Source organism: Dipteris shenzhenensis, chromosome 21 (assembly GCF_047967505.1).
Source record: "Dipteris shenzhenensis isolate YYH24624 ecotype China chromosome 21, Dip_SZ_1.0, whole genome shotgun sequence".
Classification (NCBI taxonomy): domain Eukaryota; kingdom Viridiplantae; phylum Streptophyta; class Polypodiopsida; order Gleicheniales; family Dipteridaceae; genus Dipteris; species Dipteris shenzhenensis.
Window position 1 is genome coordinate 15,932,577 of NC_141616.1, and position 24,959 is coordinate 15,957,535.

Genomic DNA, 24,959 nt, shown 5'->3' on the forward strand with positions numbered 1-24,959 from the left:
ATTGCTCAATGTGATAGTCCCTTGCCAGGTGCCATCTGCATTAATTCCCTATTGTCTTGCCAAGCCTTGACCCTTGGGTGACATCCAGTGCATATTTTGACTCTCATTTGACATAGGAGGTGATGAATTGGCTTGAATTGGCTTCTTGCCTAGTACCCAAATAAAATCCTTCAATGGACTTCAATACAAAGCTTTAATCATGGACATTCTTCATTTGCGTTGTCTCCTTCTACTTCCTCCATGGCGAGCATCCTTAAAAATTCGTGTATATGCAAAATACTTTGCTGTGGTATTTTTATTTTTCCTTCTACCTCATATCCCATGCGCTTCTTTGATTTTTTTGCCCTTGAATTCCAAGACACTATGATTGTCTCCGTCGAAACTTGAGAGACCGCTTCATCATTTGGGACCCACTCCTTCATTATACAATTAGTATACAATGTGTTGTTATCCATATTCTCCTTCTTGCCCTTTGGCTCATACCATACCGCTATAAATGTTGTAGCTCTCCCTTGGTCATCTCTTTGCACATCAACTACTTTTGCAACCCAAAACTTCACATTCTCATAATCATCATCCGATGGCCGAACCACAACAAAACAATCGACCTCTATATCTACTTGTGGCATAAACTCTCTCTTCTTCGGTCCACAATATGGATGTGGGAGTAATGATACAAATTCATTTTCAAAGACTGGAGCTGGGCACAAATCATTATGAACATTTGGCCAAAACATATTGCATTCTTCCTTGACATCCTTTGAGCCTCGCATTCTCTCAAGGTCCTTTATTAAATTTCGTGTCTTGTTAATTACAGTGGTAGTGTGTTCTCTCCAAGTAGGCTTCGAATCATGATATCTCTAGAGCATTTCCTCTTTGTATGTAATAAATGCTTTTAATCCTTCTATCTCATAGTTAGACCTCTCATTGAATTCTTGTATAGGAGCCCATTTTGGATACCTTTCCTTGCTAGGAATTCCCATTTTGTATCATGAGAATACTGTTGCCATTGCATTACGGGTTTTTCATCTTTTAAAAAAAAAACAAAAGTAGTGTGGATTGGTATGACCTGTCAATGCATCACCACCCGTTTGTATGAAAGGTAGAATGAAGCTCTTCCAATCATACATTCTTTCGAGCCTCTCACATACTATACTTTCCTTATGACCACCAACTTGCTTGCCACATCTTCTTACCAAGTCATCTATTGTCTCCACATCCTTGCATTTAAGCTCCCTTGAGACTGTGCTAAAAACCTGATCGATATCCTCATGTGTATGCCCAACATACAAAAATCCACATTCGACCTCATTGAAGATTCGATGAGCAACTAGCATGGAGCAGAATGCAAACATGAGTACATTCTTATTTTCTCGCCAGCAATTATCAGCTTGTATTCTCAAAGTCGGTGGTAGGCAACCTTTTTCTGCATGTACATTGCGAATTGCCTTCATGTAGGCAAAGGAGCCTGTGGACGTCCCGTGCTATGGCTTGGAATGGTGCTAGAGAGGCGATGGCTCCTGTTGATCGAGGTTGGTGTTGGTGCAGCTGAGGTCACTGATGGAGAAGGAGCCGTCGGTGGGTCGCTGCACTAAGGAGGACTAGTTTCCCATTCGTTTGGGTGGCTATGGAGACTTTGCAGAGGTGAGCCGATGAGCTAGGAGTGGCGTGTTAGCTTGGACGATGTAGCAGATAATAGGAGACCTTGTCATAGGAGACGGACAAAGAGCTGAATGCATGAGCTACCCGTTGCTGCTATTGGGTAGTCTGCTGAGTGCTACCCATTGGAGAGGTAGGTACTATAGTCGTGTAGCAGAATCGCCTACTACTAGATATGCAGAATGGAGGTGCACTGTATGGCCCTCGTTATATGTCACAGCAAGTGCTCCTTGTTGTTAAGGCTCTTGCTAAGTTCGTTGAGCCATGGAGCGAGAGCTAGTTGCGAGTGAGCCAGGGTTGTAGAGCCGAGTGCTAGATGGAGCTAGAGGAGTGGCTAAGATTTAGTTGTTGGAGCTCCCTACACACTCAGCCACTGAGAATAACTATCTTCTCTCTCTCTCGGATCTTACTACAGTTCTCTTAGTACTCCAAAATGGTACTTTAGAAATCTTGCAATAGAGCTCTCAATATAAGAAGGATAGAATGGAACAATCACTCATAAAATGAAACCTTTCTCAAAGAACTGAATGAATAGATGGAAATGGATGGAAATCTCTTCCTCCACTTAGCAGAAATCTCTCTTTCTCTTTCACACAAACTCTCTCAATGAAGAACTTTCTCTATCAAAGAAATGAAAGGTGGTCTCTTACTCGAAGTGGACTCTCACGGAGAACACTCAAGAGAACTCTAAATCTCACAATCTCTCACACTCTCAAGGATCACAATGCCTCAGCGGAAGGCAAGGGAGCTCTGATACCATGACAAAATATGAAGAGGGGAGAGGAGAAGAGTGGAGATGAGGAGAGAGGGCACAGCTAGAGAGCACACCACAAATGACTAACTATACACTAGATTTAGTTGAAAAAATAGAATATATACAAACCCTTTTAGGGTTAGGGTTAGGGGATCTAACCCTTTCCTTTATAGCACTCTATAAGGTTAGTGCTATGCACATATGATCATGTGATGGTGCTATGCACACATCATCACATGATGTTGAGCGTGAACTCTCAAGAGAACGCCGTAGTAAGAAAAAGAAGGCATCTAGAAGGAGAATTAGCCAATCAAACTTTCCTAGGAATTGGAAGCTATGACTTGTTTTCTGACCTTAAAGAAAAGGAATCTCATATCACCTTTGGTCAATTACTTGCTTTGTCTCCAAAACTACGGAAGGAATGGGGAAAGCTAGCAAGCACAAGAGTGTCAAAGAAGAAAAAGAAGAAAAGTGCCAATCCTGTTGTTCAAAAGGTAGATATAGATGTTGGTGATGATGTACCTGTGGTTGATGTGATCATTGATGGTAAAGAGATTTCTAATGTGTACATTGATGGAGGTGCATCGATTAATGCAATGAGTGAGAAGACCATGATAGATGCTGATTTAAAATACTCTAGTACTACCTCTCCTTATCGCATCAAATTGGCTGACAACACTGGGGTAAAGACCTTGGGAGTTGTGACAAATCTAGAAGTAAATGTATGTGGAATTTCTGGAATTTTTGTGCCGACTACTTTTCAGGTGATCCCTACCAAGCCAGATGCACATGCCTATCCATTGATTTTGGGAAGGCCTTGGCTACGCAAGGTGAAGGTTGTTCAAAAGTGGGAGACTAGAGAATTGATTTTGCAAGGAAATGATAAGAAGGTGCGCTACAACATCAGAAGTCATAAAAAAGAAGTTGTCAAGGAGGAGTCTTCAACATCAGAGAGCTCGAGCTCTGACTTAACCAATGAAGAAGAAGAGACAGTAGGGCGTAGCTCCGAGGAGTCCAGATCAGAGGGTGAGGTGGAAGGAGTGGCCTTTGGTCTTTGTCTTGGTGCTGATTAGGACGAGTCAGGAAGGAACAAGGTGGTGGTGCAAGAAGATCCTGTAGAGACACTTCATGTGGAAGATGTAGAGCATACTAAACGATACCAACACAATAAAGAGCTTCTTGGTGATTCTCTATCAAGTAGTGAGAAGCTCCAGTACTTGGATATGCTAAATGATTTCCCATATCTCTTTGCAACAAGCTATTCACAGGTTCGACCAGTCTCTCTTGTGGAGCACAAGATTGAATTGAAGCCAAAAAGCAAGCCAATTGTGCAATGATTAAGGCGATTGGGGGTGATCCAAGCTGAGGCACTAAAGAAAGAGGTAACACAACTACTTGAGGTGGGATTCATCTTTCCTGTTGATGATTCAGAATGGATATCTCCTGTAGTTCTCACACCTAAAAAAGGAAATAAGTGGGGGGTTTGTGTGGACTTTGGTCCTTTGAATGCATGCACTAAGAGGGATCATTTTCCTTTGCCATTCCAAGATGAAATACTAGACCAAGTAGCAGGGCATGAGATGTATTCTATATGTGATGGGTATTTTGGGTACTTTCAAATTTGTATTCGAGAGGAAGATCAAAAGAAAACATCATTTGTCACACCTTGGGGAGTTTTTGCTTACAGAGTGATGCCTTTTGGGTTGACCAATGCACGAGCTACATTTCAAAGGTTCATAAGTCAAGTGCTCAAGCCTTACTTGGGAAAGTTCATAAGGGTGTTTTTGGATGATTTTTGCATTTATTCTCATCACATAGATCACATGGAGAAGTTAAAGATGGCCCTAGGATTAATGAAGCAAAAGGGTGTCTAAATCCTAGCAAGTGTCATTTGGCTCAAACAAAAGTAGTCTTGTTGGGGCATATTGTGTCTGAAGAAGGCCTACAAATGGATCCTGACAAGGTTTAAGCAATCATGGCATTGCCAACTCCTGAGAGTGTCACTGGTGTTCACAAAATTCCAGGAAAGAGCAAGTATTATCAATGCTTTTGTGATGATTTCACAAAGATAGTGCATCCCATGAACTTGTTGACAAGAAAAGGAGTTTCTTTCCAATGGGTTGTGGAGCAACAAGAGTCTTTTCAGCAACTTAAGGAGGCCATGAGTGAGGCCATGAGTGAAGCCCCCTGATTGATCTCAAGACTTTTATGTAAATCCAAGTGTATCTTTGCATTCAGTTGGTGCTGTATTGCTATAAAAACGAGAGGCAGGTAGAATGCAACCCATCTATTATGCCAACCGATGGCTTATAGAGGTGGCAACAAGGTATGAAGAAATGGAGTAGCAAGCTCTCTCTTTGGTGTTTTCAGTCAGAAAGTTTTGCTCCTATTTATTACCTCAACCATTTTTCTTCCTTACCTCTCAGTCTGTATTAGCATATCTAGTTCGCAAGCCTAATCTTGGGGGGAGATTTGCAAAATGGTTGTCAGAGCTTGAAGAGTTTTCTTTCTCTTTTGTCACTGAAAATACCACTAGGTCCACTATGGAAGATTTGCTCACAAGACGGCAGGATCTAAGAGAAGAAAAGAAATATAAGGAGGACATTAATGATGAAAGGGAGACACCACCAATAGCTTTTATCTTGTATTTTGATGGGGCTTTTAGTCCTTCACACCAACAAGGATCTAGGAGATAGTCTTGATGAATTATGAAGGTCAAGAGGTGTGGGCAAGAGGACAAGAGCTTCCAGATATCACAACTAACAATGCAGCTGAGTATAATTCTTTGATTCTTGGTTTGGAGGGTTGTCTTCAAATTCAAGTTAAAGAATTGGAAGTAAGAGGAGATTCTCAGCTTATTATAAAGCAAATGCAAGGGCATTACAAGACAAGAAGTCCTCATTTGAAGGAGCTTAATCAAAAGGCTATGGCACTATGTAGTCAATTTGATTTTTGCAAGTTTGTTCATATAAACAGAAATGAAAATCAAAGGTTAGATGAGTTAGCTACTCAAACCATTGTAGTACAAGACCGGGGGGTGGTTTCTTTGGTAAACACTGGATGGCCAGAATTGCAAGATGTTCAGTAATATGTGAAAGAAGGCATGTTTCCTCAAGGGTTAACTCCACAATAGAAGGAGAGATTGGTTACTTTTGGCCATGCCTCCATAAGGATGTATATGAATGTCATCAATGGAACCTATCAGCTTGAGGATGTTGACGGCATGGTGATGCCTGGATGCACCAATGAGTATCACTTTAAATTCTTCTATGCTCAACCACCTTGAGGGCCAGCAGCCCCTCTCTATCACTAGAGAGGATCTGTTGGGGGGGGGAAAGATGTGATGCCAAAAATTGATATTTTTTTATTTGGCATTGGTATTTTTTTCTTCTATGTTTGATAAGAGTTTGAGTATCAAGCGATAGCCTAGCGGCTCTCACTTATTTATATTTCTAAGATATTGTATGGGATTAAGAGGATGAGTGGAATGGATCATTGTAAATACCATAGGTATGAATTATAAATACCTTGGTATGGGGTGAGAGTTATTTGTGTATGGGATACTATGGGGTTTTTAGAAAATAGGAAGAGTGAGTCATATAAAGAGGTGGGCTCATGTCCATGTGTTCCAATAATATAAGAGAGATCACATGCCAAGCGTGTGGAAGGCATGTGGAGGAGTGTGGAGTCAAGAGGAATCCTTCTAGAATTCCTATGTGAAATAAGGAGGATGTGGACATATGGAAAAGAGAGGGTCCCTATGGGCTCCATGTAGGGAGACTTTTGACTTTCTTAATATTTTAAGAGACTTGAGTATCTTTTGATGGGACACATGGCAAGAGTAGCCAAAAAGGACATGGATGGTGACATACGGGCTTATGTGATTGATGGGGGAAAAGAATCTACAGGCAACAATTATAAATGGGTGAAGGAGGTGACAAAATCTCTATAAAAGGAGCCCTCCTCTCCCTTGTTCATCATCTCTTCCACCATTAGGACTCATGTTGTTGTAGCTCTAGTCTCCTCAAGTCTCTTCTATGAGCCTTCTCTCCCTCTTATAGATATTCTCTTATGTAGACTCTTGAGTCCATCTCACCTGTTCTATGCCTTTTCTACCAAAATAATACCCCAAAAAAAGGCTAGAATAGGCCATGTACGTGTGGGTGTGTTGCCGTCTCGCCAATTTGTGTGTCCACATGCACATGGTTTGTTCTTGCATTCTTTTTCATTGGATTTTTATAAAAATGGATTGACATAGCTTTGAACATCAATTTGATTTGTTTTGGGAGCAAATTTCTACTATTTTCCTATTAATAAAAATCTTAGTGAAAAATTTAGGCAAATGAACTTTTTTTGCACAAGTCTATATAACCAAAATTATTCATGAGAAATAAATATCACAATTCATCATTTACTCAAAACAACCAAAAACTGATACAACCACTAACTTTGGTGTCCAAATATATTGTATTGCCAATAACATTGTCCTAACTCATTACAACCTCCAAAGATTACAAGATAATTTTCAAACCATTTATGGCCCAACTTGATTGGGTCCAATCTTATCCATCTAGCCAGTTGCATGTCTTTGCTCATGATCGTAACCCTCTTGGCATGGATTGCACACAATTTGGTGTCCTCAAGAATGGATACCAGAGTCATTAAACATGTACTCTCAAGGTTCACATATGAGGATTATCTTCCAAATTGGTGGTATAATCACATAACTCTTTCCAATAATTCCAATGCATATTTAATCAAATTTGTTCATGATTGGACAAAAACCATCGTGCCTTTGAGCCTCCCATGGATACTTTGTTTGGAAGATTTGTGTGTCTTTAATAGCTTTACATTCCTTCATGTAGACCCATGCTTAGGAGAAGAACTTTGAACCTTGCTACACATGATGCTTCCCTCTCTTCTCGTTTCATGTTCTATACATATACAATGTGCAAGTATAGCAACTTATCAATTTGTCATGCAACTTACAAAAATGCACTCTTTGTAATGGGTTGTTTAAAATTGGATCCCAATTTTTATCAATTTCATTTATATTGGGTTCAGCATCTTGATCGCAACTCCCATTACTCCATTTTCTCCAATACATCCATTTGTTAACATCGTCATCTATGATGTCATTCATCAAATTGTTTGCGACTCATTTTATTTTTACTTTTCCTCTACATTGTCATGTTCGTGCCATTACTCGCTCAAAGAAGTTGTGAGTGCATACAAAAAAGGAATGGATATGTTGCATTTGTACTCAATTCCATTCCAAACGTATATTTCAATGTTTTAGGGTCTCCAAACAAGTGACATTCAACTTTGAAGGATCAAAAGCCTCCAACTTGAATAAGCTGCCTTTTGTTTGGTCATCAATGACACTTTGAATTAGAGATCTATCAAAGACCCATTTCAAGAACGAGTGTCTCTTTAGGAAGTTCACAAATACAACAAGCCACCAAATGTGTCTTTCTAATTGCACATTAAAATCTTCTATAGCTTCCTTATTTTTTGGTATATCTAAGGGCTTTGTTCATCAAAGTAATACTAACCCTCTCTAATTTTGGGCCTTTTACATGTTCATACTCATCCAATTTGATAGAAAACACCAACTTACCTTCACAACCTAAAAAGTTATAAGATTTACACGATTAGAAAAGACATTTTTAACATTATGACTCAACTAAACAATAAAAAAGTCATTTACACCATTCTTTCATATTATAATTCTCTACCATTGCAGCTTGACCTTGCATACATTTAGAAAGATTGTGCCTTTTCCAACATCACACTTTCTAAAATGTGTATAAATCCATCCAACAAACCTTGGACAACAGAATTTGTTTTTTTCCTGACATTGGATGAGTGTGAACTTGTAAAAATCCACAAACTGGAGAGGGCTAGTCTAGGCAATAAATGAGTCTTTACACCTTGTTCTCTAAGTGTGTTAATAACAACATTATATACAACTAAATACCCTTTTTGACTAATTCCAATCTATAAGATTCTCTAAATTAGCTACAATCTCTTGTAACATTGCATGTTGCAATGCAGAGCAACGAGAATAGAACTGAATAATTTCTTTTTCATTACACTCTTTATGGCACAAAGTTTGTTGGATGAATCTCTTACAATAACCTCCTTCATAAAATTTCTACAAAAACCATGACAACATTAAAAGAATAAACAACTACATTATTTGCAACCAAGTAGCACTTCATAACTACAAAATAGTCCAAGCATACATACAATGTAGCTGGCACCTTGCACTTCCATGCTCTACCACCATATGCCAAGATCTCCATTGGTTGCACAAGCTTGATCCTATGCTAGTAATCTAAAGGGCTTCTTTTTATTTTTTCTAATCTCCTAGTCAATGTAGCAAGCTATTAATGGAGGGACCAAGTCTCTTTTAACAATTTGTTCTTATCATCAAGTAATCTTGTGATTGTCTCTTGTGACCTTGTTCTTTTTAGAATCAGCAAGTTTTTTACTTCTTGGGTGAGTTGTTTATGGAAGTTTTTCATGGTATTTTTAAGTATTTTAATATCGTCTTCGATCTTCCACAAGTGAACTTTGGCAAATTGTGCTTCAACATTGGAATGGCCAAAGTTCCTATGTAGGCAATGGTCTCCTACATAGGAGAGGTAAGTGCACTTTTTTGGGACCCCCAATGGCCTAGGGAGATGTGCCTCTTTGTCTGCATATGGGGGTGATGGGACCCTCTATAGGCCTTGTTAGTTCTTAATCCATTTTGTTAATCTACTCCTTATGATGCCCCTTTTGAGTCCAGAATTTCCGTAATGAAAGCAGAGAGTCATGGAATTCAAGTCAACATGAAATTCCCAGGGACAAGGAGCCTAGGAGAGGAAGTGTATTTTCCATGTTGTTTTTCTTCCTATTATTTGTATCCTCTTTCTTGGTGCCTTGTCACATTCCTTCTATTAATCCTTCTCTTGAGAATTTGCATCCATTCCACCTCAAGGCTAGTCTTGAGCCCTCCCCCCCCTACCTCTCCCACTTGCTTCTTCTTATTCTTAGCCTCTTCTTTGCTGCCTTGTCACATTCCTTCTATTTCTCCTTCTATTGAGAATTTAAATCCATTCCACCTCAAGGCAAGTCTTGAGCCCCCCCCCCCTCTCTCAAGAAGGATGTGGTTGGACTCAGGGGAAGGGCTAAGAAGGAAAGGAAAGGGTTCCTCTAAGATGGAAGGCAAAGGTATGGAAGAGATTTTGTGAAACTAGAATGATTGTCTAAGATTGTAGTGTCTAAGGTATTAGTTAGGGAATCTAGTGACCACCATAGTGTGAAAAATGACCTCTCCCACCACAAAGTCAAGGAGGATATGTAGGGAAGTGGGGTACTCCATTTCCACATTTTGGTTCTTGTTACCCCATTGTTAGAGGTTACCTTAGTAAAGGTGTGACACGCGGGGTTCTAAAAGGGGTACATGATAAGGTCCTAAAATAGAGATAACTATATGAATAATTTGAGCACAAGCATGATAAGGTACCAAATTAAGACTAGTACCTAATCCCTTTCCATAGTATCCATGTGGGGTCCGAGGTGCAAACGTGCAACCTAATGGTCGAAAGGTTTAAGAAAAGGTTTAAATCTATGGCGAAATATTCTGGTTGGGAATCTTTAACATGAGAGGTGAGAGAGGGGTTGCTGAGTAGGGAAGAAGGGATAACTTTCTGGAATTTAGGGGTGTATTTTGAGGGGGAACCATGTCCTCTTTTGGGTGGAGGCGGGTTGAGTTTAGAGGTAGAGGATAGGGAAAGAATGTTAAGGGCTAGGGAGGGACCTGGGAGGTTGAGAAAGCAATAGGGGAGGGAGTAGTTGACGGAGGGGGAGAGGGACTTTGCTATTTCAAGGAGTAGAATCCTAAAGTGATAAAAGGTGACAAAGGAATATCTAAATGGTATAGCATGTACTAGACAACATGATCAAACCAGAGGATAGAGGATTTGCAGGACATGTTCTTCTTAATGAGACAGGTACACTTGATGTAAGGCCTGAAGACATTCCAACAGTTCTTGACATAATAATTGTCATCTTTATATGAAGAGCTAGCATCATTATGAGTGGCACCTTTTGAGCAAAAGAACACATCCTTGGTGAGGCCACATTTAGAATGGTCAATAGAGCTTAGAAAAAAGTGGGTGTTGAGAAAGGAATTTGAGTTACGATGTCGATGCCCCTGATAGGCATCTTGTTTGCATTGATCCTCCTCTTTTGATGAGAGGTTACAAATGAAGGCAAGGGAATGAATGGAGAAGGATGCAAGAGAGCTGAGATTATCAAGACACCAAATTTTATGATCCACATCAGGAACTTTCATTTCTATGTGTCTAAGAGAAAGAAGGGGCACACATGAAGCGAAATTCTTGAGCTCTCTACTATCAAGGGGCTTAGGTGGTTGTGAGAGAGATTGATAGAGGTTTTTGAAAGAAGACTTGTCTTCAAGGGACAAGAGATCAACGTTAATAAAGCTTAAAACTAGAGTTTGAAGGGACTAAACCAACAGGATGGGGAGAGGAAAGACACCGTTGAGAATAGGGATGTCGTTGGCAAGGCCAAGGATGATGATATGATACTTATTCAAGGTACTAGTATAATTGAGATTGCTAGTGGCAAAGTTAGAGGCAAATCTCTCAAGTCTAGCGAGGGCCCCATCACTTTCGCTTCGAGAAGCTTGATCCAATCATTCAAGGAGAGTGTTTTAATGAGTAGCGATAAGTTTTTTGAAAGGGCTTTAAGATCGTGCGTTCTAATGAACAAAAAGAACTCAAGTTTTTGAAAACATGAGAGTACCGCTATCAAGAGGCCAAAAGCCTTGACGACTAAAGTGAACTATGTAGAACCGTCCATAGTTGCAAGAGAAAGGACACGTGTATGGAAGACAAGACCAAAATCCATTTTGCATAGTGAAAAGACAAAAGAATGAGGGTAAAGGATAGAAATAGAATTTTATAGAACTAAGGAAGAGCTTGAGTAAGTAGGTAAAACACCTACGAAATAGCATTAAAAGTATATAAGAGTTTTGATAAGGAATGACAATAATATTTTTGTAAACATTTTAAGCTTGTGGAAATCCTGACAAGCATCTCCTTTATTGAAGAGAAGAGTCTTCATACCTGACACCATCCAATAAGCAAACACAATAAGAACCAGCTTTACTTTAGTTGGGAAGACAGATGTCATAAAAACCTCTACCTTATTATTAGGATCACAATAAAATAGAAGCTTGGCCACAAACTTAAACAGGTCGATGTAAATTAATGAGTATAAAAGGGTGGGTTTTTAAAGTGTGGATTAGAATGAACTAATTTAACATAAATGTGGAGGAGCTTATTAAAGGGAAGGTACAATTTGAAAATAGGGGAAGGTAAGGAGAAAAAAAAACCCTAGGTAAAAAAAACATTTAATAAAAAATTAATAAGGTGAGGTAAGAATAGATTTGCTAGTTAGAAATATGATGAATAGGATAAGTGAAAAAACAATTATGAAACGGGTCAATGATAAGAAAAAATAAAGTAAAGAAATAGAGTAAGGAACTAATATATGTAACTATGATAGGGAAAAAATATAGAGAGAGAGAAGAGGAAAATATATATAGATAGAAGGAGAAAAATTATATAAAGAGAAGAGGGAGGAAATAAAGAGAAAAGGAGGGGGTGATGGGAAGGAGGGGAGGAATTATAAAAAAAGAAAAAAGTTTTCGTGATAAATAAAAAAACCTTAGAGGAAGGGATTAATAGAGGAACAATAATGAATTAAAAGAAAAGGCGGGGGAACGTGGAGGGGAGATAAATTAATAAAAAAGAAGAAAGAGTAGGCATTATTAAATGGAAGGAACCTGTGACTCCATCAAGGGCTTTGAATGAGGTGGCAATGTAGACGAGGTATATTGCTCGAAGGAGGGAGCATGAGGCACGAGACGAAGGTAAATGCGAATGGGGATAGAGATACTAAGAGAAACAGTAGCCGTCACATAAGGACTGGGTTAGATGAGAGAAAAATCGAGGAACTGTACCAGGCACAGACAACGAGGAGCAAACAGAGGATGTGGTGGATCGCGAAAAAAACAAACAGAGGATGGCACGAAAAGTGAGGGTACCTCGAGCGAGTCGCAATGATCGAGCAGCACAGGTTGGGAAGTACGGAGAGGCTACGTGCGTACGTACGTATGAGAGGAGGTGGGAGCAAAAGAATGTGAGTAGAGACGTGCGATAGGCCTTAAATAGGATCGATAGTCGAGAGGGAGAGAGAAGCAGTAGGGATCAGCAAGGAAGAGGAGCAGTCGAGGACGAACTATTAAAGGAGTTTAAGGGACGAGAGAGAGAGAGAGAGAGAGAGAGAGAGAGAGAGAGAGAGAGGTAGTTGGGATTTGGGGAGGATAGGGGGGTTAAAGGTAAAAAAAGAAAACAAGAAAAAGACATAGGAAAAATGGCACAATAAATAAGAAATAGTAAAAAGAGGAGAGAACTTTCCTTGATATAAGGGATGGGTTAGGGAGAGTACTAAAAATTAGTGAATAATTAAGAAAAATAGGAAAAGAATAGAGAAATTCATGAAAATAGTTTAATGAGATAAAGAAGTAAATTAGATTGAATAAAAAAGAAAATTTAGTAAAGAAATTTATAACAATTTTAAAAATAAAAATTTAATAAAAAAGCAAGAAAATTAAGAAGTAATTAAGGAAAATAAAAAGTAAGGAACATTAAAAATAGAAAAAACTAAAGAGAGTAAGAAAAAATAGTTTACAAGTAAATTTTATTTTAAACAAATAAGAAAATTTAAGGAAACTGAGAAAAAAATAAAGAAAGTAAATTGAAAGAAGGAAATAAGAAAAGAAGAAGATACATAGGAATTTTTAGAGGAAAAAGAAAAAGAAAAATTTTTAAACTTAAAGAATTAAGAAAAAAAGATAAGATTTTTAAAAAGTAGAAGAGGATTAATGGAGGAAATAAAAAGTAGAAAAGATGAAAAAGAAAAAAAGGAAAAAATATGGAGAAATGGAGATAAAATAAGAAGAAAGGGAAAATTTAAGTGAAGTGGGTTGTTGGCTTTTCAGCTTTTTGCTTGTGTATGCTTTTTATTCCCCTCCAACATGGCTATAAATCAATTTAAGAGCTCTACTCATGTGAGTGTGTGTGAGTGTGTGTGTGTGTGTGTGAGATTTGTTAGAATTGGATCTCCTAGAGACAGTGCTTTAGGATTGAGTTGAGTGAGACTTTGGTGATTATTCTTAGGTTTTTGGGAATTTTTATTAAGAATTTCAAAAATTCTTAACCTCTACTTTTAGATGGTTGTTGGCTTTACAGCTTTTAGCTTGTGTGTGGCTGTTGGCTTTTCAGCTTTTAGCTTATGTGTGTTGTTTAACCCCCTCTAACATGGCTATAAATCAATTCAAGGGCTCCACTCTCCCTCCATGCTTGAGCTCTCCCTAGAATGATTGCCTTGGCTTCCTCCAGCTACAAGTCTTCAAGTCACTTCAAGCTTTCCGATTGCTCATGCAGGTCTCGCGTGCCGATTCGCTAAAGCTGTTGCCTGAAAAAGAAATTGCTATCCAAAAAACAATTTGCCAGAAAAGCTGGTTCACCTGTTAAAAAAAATGTTGAAATGAATTATGCCATCCAAACGAGCTTTATGCCTATCGATGAAGAGATTGTCATCTACTGGATCTATTTATAAAAATAAAGCCAAAAAAATTCCCAAAAATTTGATATTAAAACTTTGCAGAGATCATTCATAAAACCTTCAAGGAAAAATAACGCCGATTTACCTTTCAGTTTTAAAAAATAGTCTTCTTTTTTAAAGGCAGTGGCTTTGTAGTTAGTGTGAGAGCATGCAAATAACTATAGAACCTTGGCAAAACCTAATGGATCTTACAAGTCCCCAAAGCGTTTTTTTATTATTATTTCTTACTAAACAATCGACAATGTCTAAAGACACGTAAAACCCACAAGTTGAGGCAAGTGCTTTCGTGCATACATGCACCCTTGTTTGGATTTTTTTGAACTTAGCCTCTACCTGTCTCTAGATTCCTACTAGAAGTCTCTCTAGTTCTCTATTCCACTTTTGGTTTAATTATAATTACATGACTTTTTGTCTTCTTTTTAACTTTTTTTGCTTCCTTTGATTCTCTACTTCCGACAATTCTGCTCTTAGATCCTTGGCCTCGTTCTGTGGAAGATTATATTTTTATATGACCAATTTGAGCATTCTTTTATCATGAACCACAACATCTCTTTTTTACTTGGCTTGTTGTAAACTACATTTGTCTCATATTTTTGTATAGAGACATGAAGAACTTGTAATATATACTGGGCCAAACATTTTGTATCTACCACTAGGACTAGTTAGGAACAATACATTGGCCTTAGAGAGTGTAGAGAGAGGCTAGTTAAGAGAGGCTCATTGAGAGACCAGGGATAATTTAGGGCTAGACTATCCTTTCTACTGGTCCATGTATAACATGGAGTGTTTTACAAAGTTCAAGCTCCAAGCTTTCTCTACTCTCTCGTGCATTGAGTTCTTCGTGCATTTGCTTACTTCCCCTTTGTTGTGTGCCACACCTACCTTCCATTCCCCTTTGCCATGCGCATGCTAACCCCCATAACCCCATTTCTCTCTCTCCCCTCTTGCAACACTGGTTATAATGCACAGTGGGAAGAAATGATGAATAGCCCATTCAATCGAAGCATGCCACTGAGGGTTCTCATCATGAAGAGAAAGAGGTTGAGAAGCCAGATGTAGATGAACAGTTCATAACACAATTGCAAGGAACCGCTTAGAATTTTGCATGGTTATGTATCCAAAAGCAAGACTAAGGCAAGCATGGCTAAGGCCAAAAAGACCACTGCTCCGGCACCTCTCCCCGAGCCAGAATTCTCGTAGAACTGGATGCACATCTTAGCCAATATAGATATCCCAGAAAGACTAGGGTTTCAGATCACCACTCCAGAGCTCGAGGGTCTGATCCCGGTGGTTCCCCTGAGAATGTTTAACATGCTCAAGCCTCGAGAGGTAAGCAAGGGAACTGTGAGGGTAAAATCAGACCTCGAATGGCTGTCCTACGTAGTTGCCACGACTGCTCACCACGAGTTCTCCTCTAACTAGGGAACCAGAGCGAGTACAGTAACCTCTCCCGTCGGCTCTATAAGCGCAATGGAAGATCCCCCTTCAGGACTGAAGAGAAATAAGACCTATGGCACGTACCATCCCATTACAACGCCTACACGATTCAAGATCAATTAAGGTAAAGTCGAAGTGAGCTCTCAACCAACTTGATCTCCAACTTCCCCATGACAAGTTAGATGAAATTTTATTAACACTTTTGGCACTGCTACTAGGAGGCAAGTTTTCATTTGCTTATTTTCCTATATTGCCCAGTCCCAAGTAGCTTAGCAAACTATAAGTGGTTTGTGGAGTGTAGGAAAGCATGAGTGAAAATCTACTATTTTTTGGTATTTTAGGTGTTATAAAGGTGTGAAATTGTAGCGTCGTACTTTTCAAGTCATAAGAAATCATGGAAAAATATATGTTTAGGACCAAATTTTGAAATCTATTAACAAAATAGTTTTTGGGAATTCACCAAAACAACTGTAGAATTTTCAAAAGAAGGTTTTTAACAGTTTTTGCTTTCAATAGTTAGGAAAGATAGTATAGCATACTTCTAAAGCGTCAAAATGATGACAAAAACTCAACCCTTCTATCAACAATAGAAATTGACATAAATTCATTTCAATGCACAAAATAACAATTTCCACATGCTAACTTGATTCTCCATGAGTCGAATTATAGGTAGGTGAGAACTAGGTAAAAATTTTGGTACGAATCTAATGCTAGTAGCTAGCCCAACCAGCATGTCAGAGGTATGTGGAATCATTTCCACATATTGCCTTTGGAGGCTTCACCTAAATTGCCACCCTATTCCACCACCAACAAAAAGTTCACTTCCATAAATTTGAAATGAAACCCACCAAATCTACTCCATGGATTGAAATAGCGTTCGCACCTAATCACACCTTGAGGCTAAGAACCATCTCAAATTTGGTTTTCCATCATTAAACTTCAATTATGTGTACTCATTGAAATATCTATTCAATGCACAATGCATTGAATTGAATCTGGTGCTTAAGTGCTATTTGACTTGTACTAAAAACCACCCTTTTAAAGCAATTCAATTCAATGGACTAAATTGAATTTGGAGCTTAAGAGCTACTTCAGTACACCCTTGGACTAAAACCACTCTTTGAAAAGCATACCCTATGCGAAAGCAATATATGCACAAGCCATGGAGAGAGATAATAAAAGGGGTACAGAAAACCTTGAGAGGTATGTACAAGGAAGATTTGCTAGTGGAGCGAAAGCAAGGAGACAATAAAAGGGGTACAGAAAACCTTGAGAGGTATGTACAAGGAAGATTTGCTAGTACCTCCACTAGTTTTTCCACGTAAACCTGGGTGACACCTATGAATCATGTGCCAATCAAGAGGTGCTAGAACTGGATGGTTATGAGAAAGAACCCAATGGGATTGAATCATGTGCCAATCAAAGAGGGGTCAAAATAAGATGATTATGAGCAAGAACCCAATGGGATTGATTATTTGCTAAGAGAGGAGAATTACGTGAGACCCTACTACTACCTGGCGCACAATATCATTCCCTATCACTAGGGGAGGAGAATTGCATGAGGTTCTGTTACTACATAGTGCATGCTAACACATTCCTTGTAGTCTACCAAGTAATAACCTCTCAATCATTGAGAGCCTATGATATCAACAATATGGCTAGAAGAGTTGCTATCGCATTCTCTATACCTAGATGAATCCAAGAACATTCCCAAACTCATCCTCTACAAAAACAACATAGTGCAATTTCAATCTCATGATAATCACTCATAAGATTGAAAACCATAAACTCCATCACGCATAGCAAGGACTAGCTACTATGGCATCCCCACTGACATCATCAACACCCAACAATAGGTGTAGACCATAGCACAAAAATATGCTCTCACACATACAAATCCACACCCCCACACATACTTGAGCATCCATTTATACAAAGTCTTCGTACTGAGTTTTTGTCGACACCTCAAGGGTGAAGGGCAAACTCAGCCTTGACGAAGGCTAGCACTAAAGGAGAAGGCTAACAAACACCTTCCTCCAATGCCACCTGCTAATTCTATGGAACCAATTATAACAAGCCTTAATTTGTAGCAATTGCATTTAACATATAGTAGAAAGTGTGCTTGAAATTGAATGTCGAAAATGAGAAGTAAAAAGAATGTGTTACATATGCTCAACAAAGATCATTGACACATACAACTCATATCCTTCCATCATCACTCTGGAAACATACATCCAAACTATTCATTCCTTGCAATAGATTTTTAAGTCCACTAACAATTAAGAAAATACAACATGGTGTGACAACCATGTGTTTACCTCATACCTATATCAATGAACTCACTTAACACAAAACAATAGCCCCAATGATTTCTCTCAAGGCACAATAGGTTGGATTCACATACCTTCCATGTAAAACTATACAAACTAGTGAGAACTTTAAGTCTCCAATGCCTGAAATATAAAATACAAAAAAAAGTCAATGAGTCAAACATTGCATCCCTTTGACACTAGTAAAATGCTTTGAAAATATGTTCCATGCTTTCAAAAGAAAACACAATCACACAAGGTAGTCATACGTTGATCGTAGCTTGCATAAAAAGCATAGGTGCACTTTCGAGAATACCAAGACATTAACTAGTAATGTTGGGACCTTCAATATAAAATTTCCAAAGCTTAAGAAAGCAAATGTTAAACACGATCCCTCACAAAAGGAGAAGAGAACATATAATTTGTAGCAAGGCACTAGGGGGAAATCTCTAGAAAAGGGCTTGTATTATGGGCGAAGCATGAGGCATGAGTAGAAGAAGAATGCTCACATGGCAAGAGGAAATAGCCAAATTTCAGATTCAAGGTAAAAAGACCCACTACGCTAAACTAATAAAAATGGCAGACGATATACTTACCATTGCCCAACATCTCTCCTTGGGAACACCACCACGTTCAACTAGTTAACTCCTTGACTCCCCCCCCCCCCCTTCTCTCTCTCTCTCTCTCTCTCTCTCTCTCTCTCTCACGCACGCGCACACATATGAAACCATTGTTTATGGGCTACCTATGTTGACTAACATGAATGTATAGATCGACTATAAAAAAAAACACAAGTCCTTCGTGTGATCCTCTAGAGCATGATCTACCCACTTAGGCAACAATTGAGTAGTACCTCCAAATTCAATGTTTGATAAAATCTCTTTTGTTCCTCTTGGGACCCCACCGGCCTATCCCATGCCAAAGCATCCTCTATGTCGTCTAGTCTCAACTTCACTAGCAACAATGACACGATCGAGTACTATTAGTTTGAACATTCCAACTTCCTCACAAATAAAACAACAAAGAAACCCATGCTTGCTCTAGTTCAAACTTCTGTTCAAAGGTCTCCATCAAAGCATCCATAGGAAAGTTTCAATGCAGTTTTATATAAGACAAGATCCATTGGTTACCATGATATTTATCAACAAGGATTGGTTAATCAACCAAATTAGGAAGGACAGTGACTTCCAAACAGCAAATTCCAAATTTAGCGTAGGCCTCTACATTCCATAAGACATTCATTTGAAAGTTGCTGCTTCACTTTGCTTAAATATTGTGCACTCCATCTTTGTCACCTGCATTTCTCTTTCGTTATCTTGAGGGGAGGTGCTTGCTTGTTGCAGTGAAAACAGGATCATTCTCACAAGTCGGTCTTGCCTCCCTTGCTTTTTCTGGACTCTTGAAGAGCTACTCAGGTCTGTGTTCTCTTTCTGAAAAAATATTTTCCCCCAAGTTTTCAAAACAACAATATCAAAGAACATCCACGCATTTAAAGTACAAACAGCTCAGCAATATTTGCAACAACTCCCTGAATTTCAAAGAAATTGTGGAAAGAAATTGTGGAAAAAACATCAAAGCTCTCTTTGAAGTCCACAAGAATAGACAACTTCAGAAGGACCCAAGCTAGCACTCACTGAAACCAGGTATAGTCCACCTACAAGAGCTGAGCTGCTCCTTTGGTGATGGCAGCCTAGCAGGATCATGATTCCAGATAGAACATGGCATCCAAGTCTCTGGTCTAGGATGGCTTGCCATTGAGCTTGCCATAAAACTTTTTGTACCTGAATAGGCAGGGAGACGAACAAGCCTGGTTTAAGGTTAACTGAAGCGTCGGTAATTGATGTCAGAATACTGACATGTAAACCTTAGAACCTTTGGTTCTGAAGTATCGTTGTTAGCTGCATTGTCCAGAAAAAAGTCCATCTTGTCCCTTATGGTTGTCCATGGGCAGCATTCTTCTTTATTATGATGTAAAAGATAAGGCTGGGCAAAAGCAGATGTTTGAAGCCAGCTCGTGGAGTGGATTTTAAAATTTCATACCAGACATAAAGCTCTTCCTGTGTCTCAGAATGCCCTTGTCATTTGGATCAATGAGGAAGCTCAAAGCATGTTGACCCACATCACACAAGAAAATCTATGGACTTCTGCACATATTCCTCATGCACTCACTAATAGAATGCTAAAATTTTACATCAGGCAAAACCAGTCATACCAGCTACACAACTGTGTGGAGAGCCTGCTTCTTAGTACCCAATTAGCAGTAACTACTGCAGTCAGCAGCAGTTAAAATGTCTGCAACAATGTAAGTCTTTTTCATTCTCTTTCTTGACACTCGTTAGCTACTCAGTGGTCCTAGTTAACTATTGGCCTGTTTAGACACGTGTCACACAAGGAAAAAGGATAGGAGAGTGGATTGTGGAAGACCATGTAGTGGCAGAAAGAGAAAATTCTCTGAGAGCAGAATCAGGATTGAAGGGTAACACACACCTCAAGATCTCAAAATCCAGACATGTAGAAAGGAAGACGTACCTTTGGTTGTCAATACAATGTCGCAAACAAGAGCTTTACAGGTCAACTTATTTTGGAGGAGGAATAACCTATAAAATACCTTCCCTCCCTCTTTTCTCTGATACGAGCACTTGCAGCCCTTCAGCCTCCAGCCTCAGCAGCCAGCCTCAGCAGCCAGCAGACCCACTGCTACAGTCCCGTCAGCTATATTGCCCCTCTTTCAGCTACAGCCAGATCTAATCATCAGCAGCCAGCCATAGCCTTTTCAGGCCAAACAGATCCAGCCCTCTTCATGGAGGAACCAGAAGATTTAATCAGCCCACTTCGTTAAGAAAAGTCTCGAAGGCACCGTCTCTTAGCTCTGCTTGTCTCCGGTTCGTTCTCTTCACTGCTGACAGGCTCTTTTCTTTTCCTCTCATATTCAGAGGTCCTTTGGTGATTGCCAAGGCAACCAGTAACAATATAGTATTCTCTGAAAAAAGGGTAAAGCATAACTCTCAGTCTTCGGCTGTGCAATGGCTATTAGGCACACAGTATCTCCAGTTCACATTCACACTTTCGCACCCAGTACGGGCACAGATAGTGAAAGAGTATGTAAGCTTCATGCCCATTAATTCCTACCAACATGTAAATTCATACATTACATGAATAGACTGTAGCCTATTGCTGAATGTATAGAACTACTATATGCAAACTTTAATATTTTGAAAATACTATTTCCAATTTGTCTGCCATTTATTCACATATCCTTCTAGAATATCTTCAATAATTTGAATGACCCTTCTATCTGCCTATTCAACTGTGGATGGCCAAAAGAACTCAAATTCAACTTATTTCTAACCTATAAAAGAAAACCCTCCAAAAGTGGCTATTATGCCTCAAATGACAGACCTTGAGCAGATCCCATCTACTTGAGATCTACACCCCCCAGATCCTTGGCTTTTTCCATAAATTCCAGTTTCGTGTTCAGCTGGTATACCTTATGCTACATGTCTAGAAGTGCTATACATCTCTAATTGGAAGTAAACACCAGGGAACACCATAAAGCAGTCAATAAGACTCAGCTCACACTTGGAGCATCTCTCATGAATCGTAGACCTTGCCCATGTGCTACGACATCTATCCACACACTACAGTTTTAAACTAAAGACGGATAGACACTACAGTTTTAAACTAAAGGATGTTGAGGAAGAATACGACTGTTAATCTTTTAGTAGCATGGTTTTGTATTGCAGTTACTGTGCTGTAACTTGTGATGTGAAACAATATACTTTAAAAGATAATATTGCCACAAAGACAAAAAGTTTGATAAATCGGTAAAAACCAGCTGTCATGAGCTGGAATTCAAACTGGATGAAGTTTAACAATCAGGAATGATTGACTGTGAAAGGTGACACAGTGAAAGGTGGAAGAGAAAGCACATGTCTCTTATGTCACAGGTACAAACACATCAAAGAAAAAGAAGATGCAACACTTAAAGGCCAGCCAGCTGCCAAACTGTCCAGAAACCAGAGAAACACGTTGAACTTTCCTTTTCTGTTTTAAAAAAAGCACGCTGAACTTTCCCAAAACAGGCTTTGCGACATCAAACAAGAACTAAACATAAAGTGTAAATTGTAAGCCACTTTTAGATTCTCATTATTATCTACTTAAATAGCATAATTACTATATAGTAGAAAGGATTTATGGGATATGCAGTTATCCAGAACTGCATGAACTTCAGCTTCCCTACCTTCGATTTCTATTGCTTTACTATCCTTGTACATTCCCACCCTCATGCAGAGCCTGTGTTGATGCTTCTCCAGGATATCAAAAATCTAGAAATATTCACCATCCCCTGCTATCAGTTGTGAGTCCTGTTTATAATCCTACAGAGCACTTCCCTCCTAAAAACTAATAGTGCATGTAACGGCATTTTGCAGAGGCATGAGAACAAGCCTTCGAAGTCAATCATAGTGATAAATCAAACTTCTCTACCAAATCAGTCCATGGAGTCAACATAAGTAAATCTCACCCTCAAATTGCCCGCACAACTTGCATCAACAAATATACAGCTTGCTGTGTACGTTCGGTCTCAGAATTCTTTTGGCACAAAATTGACTATGCACACATCTTAGACACTGAGGTTCGTTGATCTTATACGGTGAAACTGCATACACGGATCAATTGCATAAACATGACGCACCAGTATCGACAATCCAGTTCCATTTGCTGCCTCACACATTTGCATCATCCTTCAAAAAAAGGCCCAGCTTCTCCAGCGTAGAGCGACCATGCCGAGCAAAAGCAGATTCAAACATTTTAAGTACCTTCAATATGTCGTTGTTTTCATCAATATCCACGGTCTTGTGCATATAATCCAAGGCCATACGAAACTTTGCCCTTTCTACTTTCCTTCTCAACCGAGCAGCAGCGATTGTATTTGCTCTTTCCTTGTCCGATGAAGATTTAAAAGCTTTAGCTTCATCTTGTAACCTGCATGTTACCTCCTTGCTGTAATTTTCATGATCTGCCCCTCCACCTTGATTAAGTTTTTCTTGAGCTCTCACGATTGTGCCAGCGAAACGTTTCCGTAGAAACTCTACACGAGCGCTTCTGTCTATTGATAGATTTGGGTCAGAAAGACAACATCCACTATCTGGCTGGGCACCCAGATCTTTATTGGAACCAAAGAAGGTACAAATTTGCCCACGATGAACGCTACCCTTCTGGTCAGCAAAAGTATTGATAAGGACAGAGCGTTGGGGGACACAAACCTCGCTCCCAGGGGTGATTGAAGACCGAACTGCATTGACGACATCATTCTGGGTCGCTTCTGTGGAAGAAGGCCTACAACTTAAGCTGCGCGTGCTCCTCACAAGTCGATCTTGCCGATCGCCACCATCCTTTTTGTGTCTTTTCATTTGCTGCCAATGATTCGTCTGCTGCTGCGACCTTCGGAAGCCACCCGATTCTGGAATTTCCATGCAGGGCATGCTCCGCTTCGCCAGTCGAGCTTGCATTTCAAGTGTATCTTGATCAAAACTGTCCCCTCTCGCGGGATCAAACGCGTCGTAGGGGTGATGGAAATCAGCAGAAGAAGCGCTTCTGCGAGCAGATCTGCGATGGAGAATGGAAACAATCAATCCGATGAGGATGCTGAGATGAGAAATCAAAGGATTTGATGGGGCGTTTGGCGAGATTTTCTCCAAAAAAGCAAAAGCAATGAAGAGAAGTGCTGCTCACGCAATGCTTTTGTGCAAACTATTAGCCACTAATCATCATCATTAGCGACTAAACTACAAAATTAAGTTTTCCAAGCTTTCCACCTTTATGGGAAAGTACCTATCACGCGAGTGTCGTAGGAGGGCCTCTGGAGCATATCAGGCCAACCTCAGTTCTTTCCGGATCATAATAGGCGGCGGCGGCAAGTAGATTTTGGTGACAAGGTGCCATCCTCGCCACTGGTGACAGCAACTATGAATTCGTTTCGGCTCGTGTGGGATCTTCCAATACATTTTGATGTACAAGACTTTGGTGACGCGGTGCTATTCTCGCCATTGGCGACAGCAACCATGAATTCGTTTCAGCCCGTTTGGCCGATGGTATCTTCCAATAAATTTTGGATGTACGAGTTTTCAACATGCACATTAGAACGTTGGGAGTCCCGAAACCAACTAGAACCACATTCCACCATCATGAATGTTTCCCAGGTGACTACGAAAAATGTGACATACACAAAATGAAATGGTGACCATGTGAGACAAAAAAGGTGTCACTGAAGAGAATTGAGAATGTGGAAGCAATCACCAAGTGAAGGGGAAAAAGAAGAGAAGGAAACTTCTCGCAGGCAAGCCGATGCTTTGCGATGACCTTTTATTATTCATCAAGAGTCTACTACAATTATATTTGTAGGTAGGCTGAGTTTTTTTACAGTAGGAAGCCTAGAGGGAAGTTTTCCTTTTCTAAGTCCTCATGAAGCACATGTCACAATCTCTAGACGTTGATATTCATGAAGATCTAATGGTGGGAATCATGTGAATTTTTTGCTTTTGAAATTTGGGAAAAGACACTAAGGTTTTTGTTGAGGGAATATTTTAGTCATCTTTAGGTGGTTGCTTTTTCATAGATCATAAAAGTAGATTTTGACAATCTATTTCGGTATCAGTCCCAGTTCTTGCTCTCATACTCCTTCCCAAGAGTCCCCCATTGATATTGCTTACGGCCTGCCTATAACAAGCTAATAGAAGGGGCAATGAGGAGCAACAGCAAGGTTGAGTTGGAGACGCTAAATGAGGTATTACAGCTATTCGATAGGGACGATAACATGTTGATATCAGCATGGGAGCTGTGCTTAACACTCGAGAAGTTGGGATTGTTAAAGAAAGAAAACAGTGCAGATTACAGAAAGATGATCAACCGAGTGGATATAGATGGAGATGGAAAGGTGATCTTTGATGAGTATTGAAGGATGATGATGCATCAATACCTAAGGCATAGAGAGAGAGGGAGGGAGGCACCAGCCATGGGACGAAGTGAAGGGTGACTGGCACTTGATAGCAATATACAAAAGTGGACTCCTACAGCAATTTGTTTACTGATCG

At 39.6% G+C, this 24,959-nt stretch overlaps 1 protein-coding gene across 1 annotated transcript; it reads right to left on the reverse strand.

Moving 5' to 3' along the window:
* Window positions 1-17,738: 17,738 nt before the first annotated feature.
* Window positions 17,739-23,737, reverse strand: LOC147888550 (uncharacterized). Its single transcript, XM_087392315.1, has 5 exons — window positions 23,701-23,737; window positions 22,686-23,593; window positions 22,109-22,525; window positions 18,722-20,848; window positions 17,739-18,012 (listed from the first exon to the last, which is right to left on the reverse strand). Exons 1-3 carry the CDS (start codon window positions 23,735-23,737, stop codon window positions 22,490-22,492), a joined length of 981 nt encoding a protein of 326 aa, XP_087248441.1. The 3' UTR covers window positions 17,739-18,012; window positions 18,722-20,848; window positions 22,109-22,489.
* Window positions 23,738-24,959: the final 1,222 nt, after the last annotated feature.

Coding starts and splice junctions, on each gene's coding strand:
- LOC147888550 (XM_087392315.1), bottom strand. CDS start 23,737: ATGCTCCAGAGGCCCTCCTACGACACTCGCGTGATAG. Junction 23,594..23,700: donor CTACGACACTCGCGTGATAG/GTACTTTCCCAT, acceptor TTGCGTGAGCAG/CACTTCTCTTCATTGCTTTT. Junction 22,526..22,685: donor AAAACAACGACATATTGAAG/GTACTTAAAATG, acceptor CCGTGTATGCAG/TTTCACCGTATAAGATCAAC.